Genomic DNA, 14,532 nt, shown 5'->3' with positions numbered 1-14,532 from the left:
TTATATGGACAAGATCTCAACCACTAAATATCTAGGATTGAATGTGTATGATTTATCTTCATAGTCCTCTATATATTAGTGTCCTCATGTGAACTAGGGCCTATATATATATGCCATTGTTCAAGTGAGTCCACCCATTCCCATGAGTCCGTGTAGATAGATATGGACCATTGAATACTTGAGATCAATGGCGTACATTTCGCCAACTATATATATATATATATATATATATATATGTGTGTGTGTGTGTGTGTGTGTGTGTGTGTGAGAGAGAGAGAGAGAGAGAGAGACAAATCAGGTGAGAACCAAGTATCCAAGAGAGATTGAGAACAGATCACAACTGTCCAGGTGTCTAGATCAAACGAATAAGAAACACTGATTTAAAAAAAAACGCTCTGGCGTTTCGTAAATAATTGAACATTTATGTGCAAGTAAATTGTGTTAAAATGCAAGTAATAGTTTCATATAGTGCACTTAAGTACAAGTAAAATGTGTTAAAAGTACAAGTAAAATATATTAACAGTATAACAAATAATGTACACTGAGCATCAATATTAAATGCACATAACGTTATCATTAGTTACACCAAACATTATCATTAAGTGCACAAATATGAAAAACGTTATCATTTGTTAATTATACTCTACCATAATTATACTCCTTCTTCAATGCTATGTTTATTAATTAGAATCCTTCCATAATTATAATTGATCTCAAGTGTCTTGTTTGTCCTCTCTAATTAATTTCAAGTGCGAATCACACCATTATATGGACAAGATCTCAACCACTAAATATCTAGGATTGAATGTGTATGATTTATCTTCATAGTCCTCTATATATTAGTGTCCTCATGTGAACTAGGGCCTATATATATATGCCATTGTTCAAGTGAGTCCACCCATTCCCATGAGTCCGTGTAGATAGATATGGACCATTGAATACTTGAGATCAATGGCGTACATTTCGCCAACTATATATATATATATATATATATATGTGTGTGTGTGTGTGTGTGTGTGTGTGTGTGAGAGAGAGAGAGAGAGAGAGAGAGACAAATCAGGTGAGAACCAAGTATCCAAGAGAGATTGAGAACAGATCACAACTGTCCAGGTGTCTAGATCAAACGAATAAGAAACACTGATTTAAAAAAAAACGCTCTGGCGTTTCGTAAATAATTGAACATTTATGTGCAAGTAAATTGTGTTAAAATGCAAGTAATAGTTTCATATAGTGCACTTAAGTACAAGTAAAATGTGTTAAAAGTACAAGTAAAATATATTAACAGTATAACAAATAATGTACACTGAGCATCAATATTAAATGCACATAACGTTATCATTAGTTACACCAAACATTATCATTAAGTGCACAAATATGAAAAACGTTATCATTAGGTGCACCAATATTAACAAGGTAAATTACTTATAAACTTACACTAGTTACTTGCACTTTTAACACATGTTATTTGCAACAAAATTTAAATTATTTACAAAAATACCACTACATTGTTTTTTAAAATTATATTTAATTCGTTAATTATATTTGTTGAGACACATGAACAGCTGCTATTGGTTCTTAGTTTTTTCGTGACAGCACTTATAACACGCCCCTATATATATATTATATATAATTCATAAATCCGGAGTACGAAATACGACGTAGGAAGTATAGTAAAAATTCGTGATCAACTTGCCCCCCCGTCTATACCCACCAACCCATAGAATCGTGTTCTTTTCAGAAACCTTGACGGCAACCCTAACCCTAATCGCTTTCTACCTCGTTGTTGATTCAGAAGAAACCCAAGAAACACCTCGTTTTCTAAATCGTTGTTCAAGTCAGTCGATCTTTTACCTTCATTGAATCGAAATTTGAGATTGGATTCTAGAGTTGAAAGGGAAAGCAAAAGGGGTTTGAAAATATGGGGAAGAAGAAGAAGAGGGCGTCCGATAAGGTATGGTGCTACTACTGCGATCGGGAGTTTGACGACGAGAAGATTCTCGTGCAACACCAGAAAGCGAAGCACTTCAAGTGCCATGTCTGCCAAAAGAAGCTCTCTACAGCCGGCGGCATGGCCATCCACGTTCTTCAGGTCCACAAAGAGACCGTCACCAAGTCCGTAATTCACTTTTCAGAATTTACTTTCATTGCATTAGCTATTGCATTGCTCTATTTGTCCATTTTTATGCTTTCATGGATTTCAGTAAATTAACAGCTTCAAATAATGATTATTATTTATTTATTTATTTTTGTAACACAATGGATGAGAAATTAGAAAATCAAACATTTTTAATTGATAATTGTTAAATAGGCAACTTTAACAGTTTTGATGGGAATATTACAAGGTATTAGCAACATGTTAGTAAGCAGGATTTACTGTAAGATCTTCTCTAATTGTAACCCCCCAAAAGAGGGATGAGAACACACCATAATCAGTTGGACTAATTTTGGATTGATACATAAATATTCTGAATTCATCTTTACCTTTTTTTTTTTTTTTTTTTTTTTTTTTTTTTTTCTTTTCCTATAACCTCTCCCTCCTCCATATGTCAATTGGCATAGCCCTACCAGAAAATATATTGGCCTTTTTGTGACTTTGATTAAATATAAATTGAGCTTGAACCAATTGGGGTGCATCAGGATGTATTCTTGTGCCAAGTTTGTTTTCTTGCTGCTGATAAAAGATAATATATTTCAGAGTGCCGAATGCGAAGCCTGGCAGGGAATCAACAGATATTGAAATATATGGAATGCAAGGTATCCCACCTGATGTCTTGGCTGCCCACTATGGAGAAGAAGGTATGGGTTCACACAAATTTTCAATTTGCCAATAAATTGCACATGCTCTCTCCTCTGCTTTTTCATACAGTGAATTTTCAAAGCTGGATATCCTTTTGTTTTGAAAATAAAAACATCTGAAGTACTTAATATTTACAGTAACATAAGTTTTCAGATTCTCTTTCAAGATTCTGAATTGCTCAAATGTTCTTTGATTTCATTGAACGGCAATAGTTGGAATTGTCAGAATATTGGCCATATCTTTTCTTAAAATTGTTACTAATTCAAAGAAATAATTCTTTGGGAGTGTTAAGAGTGTTTAAATTACCCATTATAATATATTTATTATTGTATGATAATTTGGATGTCAACTTGTTGATTTTGGAGCCGTTAACTTCAGAATTCCATTTTCTGTTTTATGTTTTCCTGTCTTCATTCACTGTTTTCCATTCTCTATTTTCTGTTTTCACTTTAGAAAACATGTTTACCAATATTCATTTTCCAAATTCAATGTTTTGGACTATAACGTTAAAAAATAATGCAATTTCAAAATTTTGAGTTATTTTTTAAAACTCAATATATAAAATATTTCCTGATATGTTCGGTTTGAGCAAAATATATATAATTTTTACTTTTAAGTCTAGTACATGTTAAATTTGAACATCCGATATTTGGACTAAATTTATACCTTAACATAATTAAAATATCTGAAATCTGAATAAATAACTTATTGAATTTACCCAAAATTTAGTAAAACAATTTAGATTTCGTATTTTAGTTCAGATAATATGAATAATTTTATTACACTTGATATTTAAAATATTTTTGGATATGTGCAGAGTGAAATATACAATTTTTACATTTGAGTCTAATATATGTAAAATTTTATCATTTGATATGCAAACCAAAATTAATCCATACATAACTAAAAATATCTGCTATAATAACTGATCTAGTGGGTGGTAGGTGGTGGTGAGAGAGTGAGAGAGAGAGAGTGTGTGTGTGTGTAAGTAGGTGGTAGTAGTTCTGGTTTCCATTTGGAGAACTAAAAGTCTAAAACAAGTGTTTTCAAGGTTTCTAGAAAATTGGAGAACTGTTGTAAATGGGCCCTTGGTGTCTGTAGTCCATTTATTCATCTCTAAGATTTATCAAACTTAATTTTATACTCTGTGATGAATTTTTTGTGCTAATAAGCACATGGTATTTATTTATATCCCTGGTTTGAGTTTTCTGTACATGTTTAGCCAGTAGAATGCTTTACTTTTGGTTCCCTTCCCTGTTAGTCTTGTATTGTGTTCTGTGCAAATATTTTCCTGGCTCCCTTTAGCCAGTAGAATGCTTTACTTTTGGTCTGGTTGGTTCAAGTAACTCTTATATGTGACTATTGGTGTGTGTAGTTACCAATTAGTTATGCCCCTGATTTCAAGTTAGCAGTGGCTCTAATGATTTTTGTAACATGAATTCTTTTATTCAGTAGTATCTTAGAGTAGCTCATGCAGTACGAGGGAGGATTGCACATTCAACTTTTTAATTTTTTATAGTAGTATACTAGCATCACATAGCTTAAACGCTATGCATGGGTCTTTGACAGAATGTGAAGTGGATAATATTCTTGCAGATTTCTTGTTTCATTGTAGCATAATCTAATCTGTGTAAAAACCTTTTCTTGCAGAGGAAGGGGGTCCATCAAAAGCAGCCAAAGTAGATGTTTCAGCATCACAGTATGTTGGAGGTGTTGTTCCAGGGGCGTTGCCTGCTGCTTATCCTTCTCAAGCAACTTTGGGCGCAATTCCACCATTGTATGTTACCATCCATGAAAATCCTTCTTTATGTGCATCTTTTGATGTTCTTATAAATGAAAACCTTTTTATTTTACTTTTGCTTCATATTCGTGTAAATGCTGATTCTTTTCTTACTCTACTGGATTAGCTTGTCCTAGAAGTAAATATGGTTAGTTACTAGCATAAAAGTAAGGGTCCATTTACTAACAGAAAATTGTTCTCTGTTTTCTAATTTCTAATTTTTCAGTTTTCATTCTATGTTTTCCATTTTCTGTTTTTTGTTTATAAAACTTGTTTACTAACACTTATTTTTTCAAATTTATTTATTTTTAAATTAACGTCATAAAATTAACACAAGTTTAATTTCGAGTGATTTTTAGATCTTATATTTAAAATATTCTTACATATGTTTGGTTTAAATGGAATAAATTAATTTTTTTTTTTTTTTTTTTAACTTTTAAGTCTAATATATGTAAGATTTTTACCTTTGATAACTGAACAAAATTTATATCTGTATATAACATAAATAACTAAAAATATATATCCGAACCAATAACCTACTAAGTTCACCTAAAATTTAGTTTAGATAATATTAATATTTTTTGAGCTAATATTTAAAATATTTTTTGGATATATTCATTTGAATGACATGTATATGAATATATAACTTTTACTTTGAATTCTAATATATGTGAGATTTCAATATCCGATATTTGGACCGAACTTGTATTAGGATGTAACATAATTAAAAATATTCGAACTAATAATCTATTGAGTTCAATCAAAATCTAAAACATTATATATATAGAGTTTAATTCTTAATTTTGATAATGTAAATAATGTCTAACTTTAAAGTGTAAGCAAATAAGTTATGTTTAAATAAGTAAAGTAAGTAGAAAAGATAGAAGATAGTGATAAGTAAAATAAGATGATAATAAATGTAATCATAGTAATGTGGTTATAGTGACATATAACTAAATAGATGATAAATGATTCTGTTTTTCATTTAGAAAACAGTTTTTAAGAGTGTTTCAGTTTTCTAGGAAACTGGAAAATTGTTTTCAGTTTTTAAAATGGAAAACTGTGCTAGTAAACATGTTTTCTGTTTTCTATTTTCAGTTTCCAGAAATTTCCAGTTAGTAAACGGCCCCTAATGTTTTCATCTGACTCTTCTTTTTCCTGTCTACTCCTCTGTGTTTATAAGTTGCAAGTGTGATCTGGCCTGGTTGACTTCCATGCAGCTGCCTGCCTTTTAAATTTGATTGTTTGTCTCAATCCATTTAATATATCCTTTAGAGATTGGATTGTATTAATCTGCTCCAATGGAGTGTTTCAAAGGAGTGTTTCAAAAGCTAGATATATGTATGGGCCAAAATGGAAGGAGTGTATAGACTGAAAGCTGATCTGTGTTGTCAACTATGTTTCAATTTGTGTGCTGGAGTTGTAGTTCCTGAATAATATTTTATTTTCTATTCATTCCCCTACTAAAGTTCATAAAGGTGCAGAGTGTCTTCTGTGCTTCTGTATTTTTTTATTTTTTTTTGGGAATTGTGTCTTCTAAATATTCTTGTTTGCTTCTATTTGCAAAATCCTTTATGGCCCTTTTGCTTTCTTGAACCATGGAATCTGTAAAGTCTCCTGTTTATGTTATAAGCATCATTCTTTTGATGTGGAGGCAGGAATTTCTATAACATTTTTTTTTGGCTGAACTAATGCAGGTATAATCCTGCTATACCTATGCCCCGTCCTGGTTGGCCAACTCCACCCCGACCTCAGACGTGGTATTCACAGTATCCTGCTGTCTCAGTGCCACCACCTCCACCTATCAGCTTGCCACAACAGCCCTTATTCCCTGTCCAGAATATGAGACTCCCTGTTCCATCCACTGCTCCTCCAACCCTGACATCATTTCCAGTTACTCCTCCAGGGTTGCCAACAGCTACATCATCTATTCCGGTTTCTCAACCGTTGTTTCCGGTTGTTCATCCGAACAGTATTCCTGCTCAGAGTTCACCATTTTCGGCACCTAAACTTTCAACAAGCTCTTCAGCTGAAGTGCAGAGCTCAGTTGACCCAAACCTAGCCAACAGCACTCCGGCAATAAATGGCTATCAGGCTGCAGGCTCACAAGGTTTGATTCATTTTATTATCTGCTGTATCAAAATTGTGGTTTCTAATGGAGAAAAATATAAAATAGTTTAGCATTGAGCCATTGATATCAGATATTTATTAAATTCAAGTGTTTTGGCTACTTTCACCAACCAAAAAAGTGAATTTATGAGAAGATTTCAATACTTCTCTGGATACCTAGTCCTAGTTTAAAGTACTTTCAAAATATTGATAAACATCCTCTCAAAAATAGAGTTCTAAGAGGTTTATCAGATGGTTAATGGGTAATTCTTTAGTTGGTTTTAACTTTTACAGTTTCTACATAATGATTGCTGTTGGGGCAAACATTGTCATATGATTTTTGAATGAGATATTGAAAATAATCCCTCCAATATTAGGGAGGTTTAATGTCATTTTTCATTCTTATTTTGTATCTTTTTCCTTTACATTCAATGCATTCTTTAATGGCTTGTCCAGCACTTATGGCACTTCTATTTTTGCTTTGATAACATCCCCTTAAATTCATTTATCGCAGCTGCAGTACCAGTGAATTCACATTCTTATGCCTCTGGGCCTAATACTAGTGGACCTTCAATTGGACCACCACCTGTAATTGCTAATAAAGCTCCTGCTACTCAGCCAACAACAAATGAAGTCTACCTGGTTTGGGATGATGAAGCTATGTCCATGGTCAGTAGTCTCCCCTTTGGTGACAAAGTTGACTAATGTTGTAAACATGTCTTACATGGTTGTGATTTGGAATTCTTGCAGGAAGAAAGAAGAATGTCATTACCAAAGTATCAGGTGCATGATGTTACTAGCCAGGTAAGTCACAATTACCCTGTACTGGTACTATTTCATATGGTTATGGTCATGAATTGCATTTCTGTCAGATGGATAGTAGTTGTATTCCACTTAACCAGATTCAATTCTTTTCTGTTGTTTCATGTTCATAAAGCAAATTTGTAAGTGCTTCCAATCTCTTTCCTCTCCTTTCAGTAAGTTACACTTGCAGTACATTTGGTTCATAGAATGAATTTTGGAGGAATAGGAATCCTATTCCATAGGAAATGGAATAAGCAGGGACTAGAATATAAATTCTATTCCTTTGTTTGGTTTGTGAAAGGAATAAACTTCAAGGATTGTATTCCATTGTTTGGTTGGTTTTAAGGAATAGAAGTGCAATAAGCCCCCAACAGATGTAAATATCCTCTATTATGAATGATATTTGCGTGTAAAATAATAATAATAATAATAATAATAATAATAATAATATTATTATTATTATTATTATTATTATTATTATTATTATTATTATTATTATTATAGCAAGCATTTACAATGTATAAAATTGATTAAGGGCAAAGAGAGGTATTAAAAAAATAAATTGTATGTGTCTATATGTGTGTGTACACACACACACACACACACACACACACACACACACATATATATATATATATATATATATATATATATATATATATATAATTAAGTTCCAGTGCATTTAAGTGTTTCTTGTGCGGTTGTGCGGTTTTAACGTGCGTTAGTTTTGTACTTGAAGTGCGTGAGTCTTGTGCTTAACGTGAGTTGTTTGAAACTTTAGTGAGTGAGTTTTGTACTTAACGTGCGTGGGTTTGTGCTTAATGTGAGTTGTTGTTTGAAACTTTAGTGAGTGAGTTTTGTGCTTAAGTGCGTGAGTTTTGTGCTTAACATGCGTGAGTTTTGTGCTTAACATGCGTGAGTTTTGTGCTTAACGTGCGTGGGTTTGTGCTTAATGTTAGTAATTGTTGAAACTTAAAAGGTGCCTGAGTTCTGTGCTTAAGGTGCGTGAGACTTGTGCTTAACATGCGTGAGGCTTGTGATTAACATGCGTGAGCTTTGTGCTTAACGTGCGTGGGTTTGTGTTCTGAAGGTGTTTTGTTTGTGTGCTTAATATGCATGTGTTGTGTACTTAAAGTGCGTTAGTTAATGCTTAATGTACGTCCAACCGCACGAGAAGCCCCTCCCGCACTTGATCCCTTCCCCCTATATATATATATATATATATATATATATATATATATATATATATATATATAAATTTTGTGTGTATGTGTTTGTATATACACAAAGTTATAACTGGAGTTGCAAATTTGTCCCTAGTCTATTCCTGAGAATTCTGAATAGCTTAATATAATAGGCCTCCCCTCGGAATAGCTATATTCCCATTGTACAATGCATAAAATTGATTAAGGGCAAAGAAAGGTATTAACAAAATAAATTGTGTTATATTTATATATATAAATTATGTGTGTCTATCAAGGTTGAAAAAATCTTTAGGCGCCTGGGGACCGCCTAGGGCGCCTAGTTGGCCGACCGCCTAGCGCCTAGGCGCCGATTAATCGGTAATCGGCGCCTAGGCCCGATTTTTGCAACACGGGTGTCTGTATATACATATAATAATATATTATTATTATTACTTTTTTTTTTTGCAAGGAAAATGCATTAATTCAAATCAGAACAAAGTACATCAATAAAGGCCGGAGGGGTGGACCTCCATTCCTTACGATTAGCTATGAATGTGTTTGTGTGCTTAATATGCATTATATTCGTTGACCGTTTAGCAAATACAAAGCTAACATTATATTACTATAGGATAAATTTTTAATATATAACAAAAAAGTAGGCATCACAAAAATAGGCTATTTCCGAGAATTCAAGAATAGCTTAATGTACTAGGCCTCCCCTCGGAATAGCTATATTCCCCTTGTAACTTGTAAAGGGAATAATAGCTCATTCCAAGAGTATTCATAGGAATAAAAAGACTAACCAAACAATGCAATAGACCTATTTCTGGGAGTGCTATTCTATTCCTGGCCTATTCCATGAATCAAACATTCTGTTAGTGAATTTAGATGGATTGGATTTACATATGCAACAAGCTTCAATCATTTACTGATATTTCCTGTTTAAACAAATTGAATTCCCCTTGGGAAAATGATAGTAATTATTGATAACACTTTACACATAGCTAAATTTAGCCATGAACTAGAAGGTTTTTTTTTTTTTTTTTTTGAATTCATTTTCGTGAAGCTAATTTATCAGTTCAAGTAATCTCTTTCCTCCCCTTAAAAAATTTAGTTATGCTGTATCACATCATATCAAAGCAATCCAATCTACTGTGTCTACAATTCAACCCTCTTGATTGTGATGGGCTGCTTTACCGTTTCTCTTTTAATTGTTTGCCATTTTCCACTTGGCTAGCAATCCCCACATTTTGTGGCCATCAGTGATTCAAGTACGTATTTTCATTATCATCTTTGCTGATAATTATATAACGATCTGGCAAGTGCACCTCAATTAGAGGAATCTTCAACATTCGAACAAAGCTCTCATGTTTCTGACAAGTATGCTCTTTCTATGTTTATCTATTTTATATATTCTGGGTGGAAGAACATACATACCCAAAAGGTTTGTGCATGACTATTTTTTTGTTAAAATAAAGCTATTAGTGGTCGAACAGTGGCTCAAACTTGGCCCAGGTCAGATTCTTTTGCAGATTTGTTACTGAGGCAGTCTGATATTATCAGACTGGTTCATCATGCTGATTGCTGGTTACATTCAAGCTCTAATTTCCTATTCTGATTTTACATGTGTCAGATGAGCTCAATAGATGCAGCAATTGACCGGAGAATATCAGAAAGCAGGTTGGCCGGGCGTATGGCTTTTTAGGAGCCAGTTTCAATATCTCGGAGGAGCCAGGTGCTTATGCCAAGTTCTAGTTTTCTATATCCACTGCCCTCTCACTTAGATTGCTTGCTTGCTTGCTTGGTCTCCTCTTGCAATGTACTCACTCTGGTTGTATTTTTTTTGGGGGGTAAAACATGGATGGACCGTTTGCGGGACTAAATTACACATTTGATTGGCGTAGGCTGTGCATTAACAATTATTTATTTCCTTTGAAACTAAAATTCGGGTATTATATTATTGTGTTACTGCAATTCTGCAAAATTCTAATAATTGGTTGGTTGGAGAAAGTATTATTGTGATGAGATGTGCCTCTTGCTTTGAATTTAGTGTATAGAGAGTGAGCTGATGCATGTATAAAAGGGGAAGGCGCCTTCCCTCAATAGAGCAAATTCAGTGTATTTTTGTGTGCAGTAAAAGAATTTCAAGTACGAGAAGAAGTCAACAAATAAAATAAAATAAAATAAAGGAAAATATTATATGTACTCTTATTTTCTATTATCAATTTTTACTACCATACATGTAATGTAAACACTTTATTGGGATTCACATGAAAAAAGTAGTCTATTTGGGGCTCACATGAAAAAAATAGCCTATCAGTGCCTGTCACATTAAGGAGTAATATGATTTGGGAGTTTATGTAGCAGAATTAAAAAACAGGAATAAAACATGTACAACTTATGAATGACAATATAACTCATGTCAGTCGGTAAATTTTGTTTCGTTTTCAATTATTTAGACAAAACTGTAATTGTACCTATTTAAGATATATTACAACACTGCATCTTCTTATCAAATGTCATTGGTCGTTTGTTTATGAATATGTAAACTATTATAAGCACATTTGATAATAGCATGTATGTATATGTGTGTTAACCAATTTTTTTTTTTTTTTTTTTTTTTTTTAATATATGAAATTAGAAAACCCAGTTTTTTTAGAAAATTGAAAATTATTTTTGATTTTCAAAATGGAAAACTGTGCTAGTAAACATGTTTTCTATTTTATATTTTTTAATTTTCAGAAATTTTCAGTTAGTAAATGGCCCCTTAATGTCTCAGTTTTAAGTACTTATCTTATAGGTAAATCTTCCAGGCTCGTAGAGTTTAAGACTAATAACTAGGGTTCTGATACCAATTTGTAACACCTTTATTTTTTAACACTAGAGTCTAGATGGGTTACAAGTCAGAGCCGATTTTTGGTATTTTGTGGTCCCGTTCTTATAAATAAATGAGAGCCTTGCCAAAAGTATAAGTGAGAATCTTTAAAATCAATACTGCAAAATATATGACTCTTCTTTTCAGTTAGAATGGTTTGCCATGCTCAATTAATTAGGTCCTAATTATTAGGAGAGAGAAGTGCTTTAGAAAAAAAATTAATGAGTTTTAAGATTAATTGTAGATGTAGATTTTTTTTTTTTAATTTCTTAAGTAGCTAGGTCAAAAATAAATATTCGGCCCTCTCAAAATTAATGTCATGTGCTGTGCATCTTGCACGCCCTAAAATCCGGCCATGCGGTACATCACTTAGACCCAAATCAATAAGAAAAGAGTAGCAGAAGAAACAGTTCACTTGCATACTTAAGGGATTCCCACATCGACAGAAGACAAAAGGTGGAGCACAGCAATGGGTTATAAAAATGGGCCGAGTAATAATTGGTTTCATACTTACCTGGACAGGGTCAATGGGCGATCAACAAGGCCTATGGCCTAAATTGATGACTTCTATTGCACTTAGGAAGGGTATCAATTTAAGGTCTACTGTAATGGTGGAGTCTACGTCATAATTTGTGGTAGAGGAGACCTGCGTTCACGCGATCCCTACGCAATCTCATATAAAATTTTTGCCCACCGATTGAGGTTGAATAATCAGCAATCCTATTGTATTTGTGCCTAAACTTTATTAGGTGGATTGTTTGGTTCACATAGCGATAAGTAGGCCTGAGCATCGGTCGGATTCGGACGGATCGGATGGCCAATCCGTCCATCCGATCAGATTTTGAATTGGGGAAAACTACCCCAATTCGTTCGAATTAAGAGGGAAATCCTCTCAGATTTCACCTGTTCGGATACGGTCGGGTTGGGGTTCGGATTTCGGTTTGTAGTCGGATTATAAAACATAGAAAAAAAAAAAACTTTAAAAATGTTGAAACTTAATAAGTAATATTGTAATAACCCTAAATTAAATTACCAAAGTTATGTAGACATTTACATACATAATTACATAATTATGTATTGCAGTTCAAAAAGCAAAAATGAAGTTCACAAAATGAGAAAATCAACAACACTAAACTACTAAGTACTAAATACTAATTACTAAAGTACTCAGCATTCACCAATCAGCCTTTACCAATCAGCATTCATCCATTCCTCATCTTCCTGTTCAATTATAAAACCATTAAACGATTTAAACTTTAAAGTCAATAAAGAGTAAAGACAAAGAGAAGTAGAGAACTAATAATAATTAATAAGATAGGCTCAGATTGCTTTTTTTTCATATCATTTTAGAGTTTGGGGGAAATTGCTTCATGAGTTTTGTCTCAGAGCAACATACCAAACACCCAAAGTCCTTTTAATTCAGACAAATGGTGGAAGCATCATCATAGCCATAATAACTAAACAGAAAGGAGAATATGAGAGGAAGGGAAGTGAAATACCAGAATTCCAGAGATATAATTGAGTAAGGGGCTAAGGCCTAAGGGCAGAAACATTTATAAAAAAGTTACCAAGCCACTTAGCAATTAGCAGTTCTGGAATCTTACCTGAGTTGCCTCAAAGAGTCCACACATTTATCAATCAAACTAAACAGAAAGTCAGAAAGCAATGTTATATAAAAGTATTACAGCAATTGTTGGGAGTGTTCCAACAGCACTTGGTAAAGAACCAACAGCTCCAGTGGACAATTCTGCACAAAAAGGATAAACAAAAAATAGTTTAGAATAAAGGTAACAATTAACAATTTCTAAAGTTGAAACCTAAAAAGTTAGAAAAGGTACCCTTCTCTAATCTTTCAACATCATCCAAGTTTTCCTCAACAGAGATTGGATGATTGGGTGCCCTCAACCAATCTTGTGCACATACTAGGGCTTCAACAATTTTAGGAGTTAAGGAACTCCTAAAGGGATCTAATACCCTACCACTAGTACTGAATGCACTCTCAGAGGCAACAGTTGAAATGGGAACAGCCAGCACATCCCTTGCCATTCTAGAGAGTATAGGAAATCTATCACTGTTAACCTTTCACCATCTTAGGACATCAAAGTCCACATTTTCTTCATCTTCCACTAATTTTTCACTTAGATAAATCTGGAGTTCAGTTTCTTTACTGCTTCCACCAGTCTCCATTCTCTGTTTTTTAAGCTGGCTTTTCATTCTAGCCTGAGGTTTTCCAACTGAAGTTTGAGAATGGACAGGTTCAGATTGGGTAGGTTGCACAGTAGGGGATGCAGACTGCACATGGTAGGTGGCTGTATAATCATTAAACAGCAGAACCATAGAAGATTGAACCTTTTCAAAGCATGATTTTCCTTTTTCATCACCATACAACTGGGCAAATTGGGCAGGCATATACTCAATCTTATCCCTAGGATCCAAAATATTGGCATAGAATATCAAGAAGTTCATTTTTTCAAGATCTCCCCAATATTTTTCAAATTTTTGTTTCATATGGGACCCCATTTCCTATAAAACAGACATAACACAGAAAAAATTAACATATGCATACAAACACATTCAGAAAAATGTTAACAGTTTAGTGTTTACCTTTTCAGAGGTTGAAACAGAGTTAACCATGTCATCCAGCATGCAACCTAAGTCAGAAATCTCAGAAAAGAAAGTATTTGAAGTGACATAGAGAGAACCAGATATTCTCACAGTCATCTCATAGAAGCCTTTCAGGAAATGGACTAAGCTTTGCACAGAAAGCCAATCCATAAAATTTGGAATAGAATCAGATAAGTCAGCATTCAATGAGGCATCATTCTCATAAGCTTCAAAGGCCCTCTGGTATTGAAGGGCACTGTTAAGCATCATGTATGTGCTGTTCCATCTTGTTGAAACATCAAGTTGTAATGCACATTTGGCTTCCACCCCATTAAGCACAGTAATCTCTCTAAACTTCTTAAGTCTGGCAGGAGAACTC

General features: G+C 33.6%; 1 protein-coding gene across 4 annotated transcripts; it reads left to right on the top strand.

Annotated features, from left to right (window-relative positions):
* The first annotated feature begins 1,668 nt into the window (after positions 1–1,668).
* LOC109147427 (protein SUPPRESSOR OF FRI 4) lies at positions 1,669–10,719 on the top strand. Of its 4 annotated transcripts, none has more exons than XR_002048655.1 (8): positions 1,669–2,112; positions 2,696–2,796; positions 4,448–4,574; positions 6,275–6,687; positions 7,201–7,355; positions 7,437–7,490; positions 9,789–10,189; positions 10,308–10,719. XR_002048655.1 is itself a non-coding variant. In XM_019295078.1 (8 exons), exons 1-7 carry the CDS (start codon positions 1,919–1,921, stop codon positions 9,909–9,911), a joined length of 1,167 nt encoding a protein of 388 aa, XP_019150623.1. In that variant the 5' UTR covers positions 1,669–1,918; the 3' UTR covers positions 9,912–9,945; positions 10,308–10,719. The 4 variants fall into 4 exon arrangements, 3 of the variants coding, with proteins under 3 accessions (XP_019150623.1, XP_019150622.1, XP_019150624.1); XM_019295078.1 differs by having other exon boundaries at positions 9,789–9,945; XM_019295077.1 differs by having other exon boundaries at positions 9,789–10,703.
* Positions 10,720–14,532: the final 3,813 nt, after the last annotated feature.

This window comes from Ipomoea nil, unplaced genomic scaffold (assembly GCF_001879475.1).
Source record: "Ipomoea nil cultivar Tokyo-kokei standard unplaced genomic scaffold, Asagao_1.1 scaffold1993, whole genome shotgun sequence".
Taxonomy (NCBI): Eukaryota; Viridiplantae; Streptophyta; class Magnoliopsida; order Solanales; family Convolvulaceae; genus Ipomoea; species Ipomoea nil.
Note: the sequence above shows the minus strand (reverse complement) of the source record. Positions and strands in the feature narration are given on the sequence as shown.

Excerpts from the sequence above, each read along its gene's own strand:
- LOC109147427 (XM_019295078.1), top strand. The coding sequence starts at position 1,919 with ATGGGGAAGAAGAAGAAGAGGGCGTCCGATAAGGTATGGTGCTACTAC. Across the intron at positions 2,113-2,695 it reads CACAAAGAGACCGTCACCAA|AGTGCCGAATGCGAAGCCTG; the intron begins GTCCGTAATTCA and ends AATATATTTCAG. Across the intron at positions 7,356-7,436 it reads ATGATGAAGCTATGTCCATG|GAAGAAAGAAGAATGTCATT; the intron begins GTCAGTAGTCTC and ends GAATTCTTGCAG.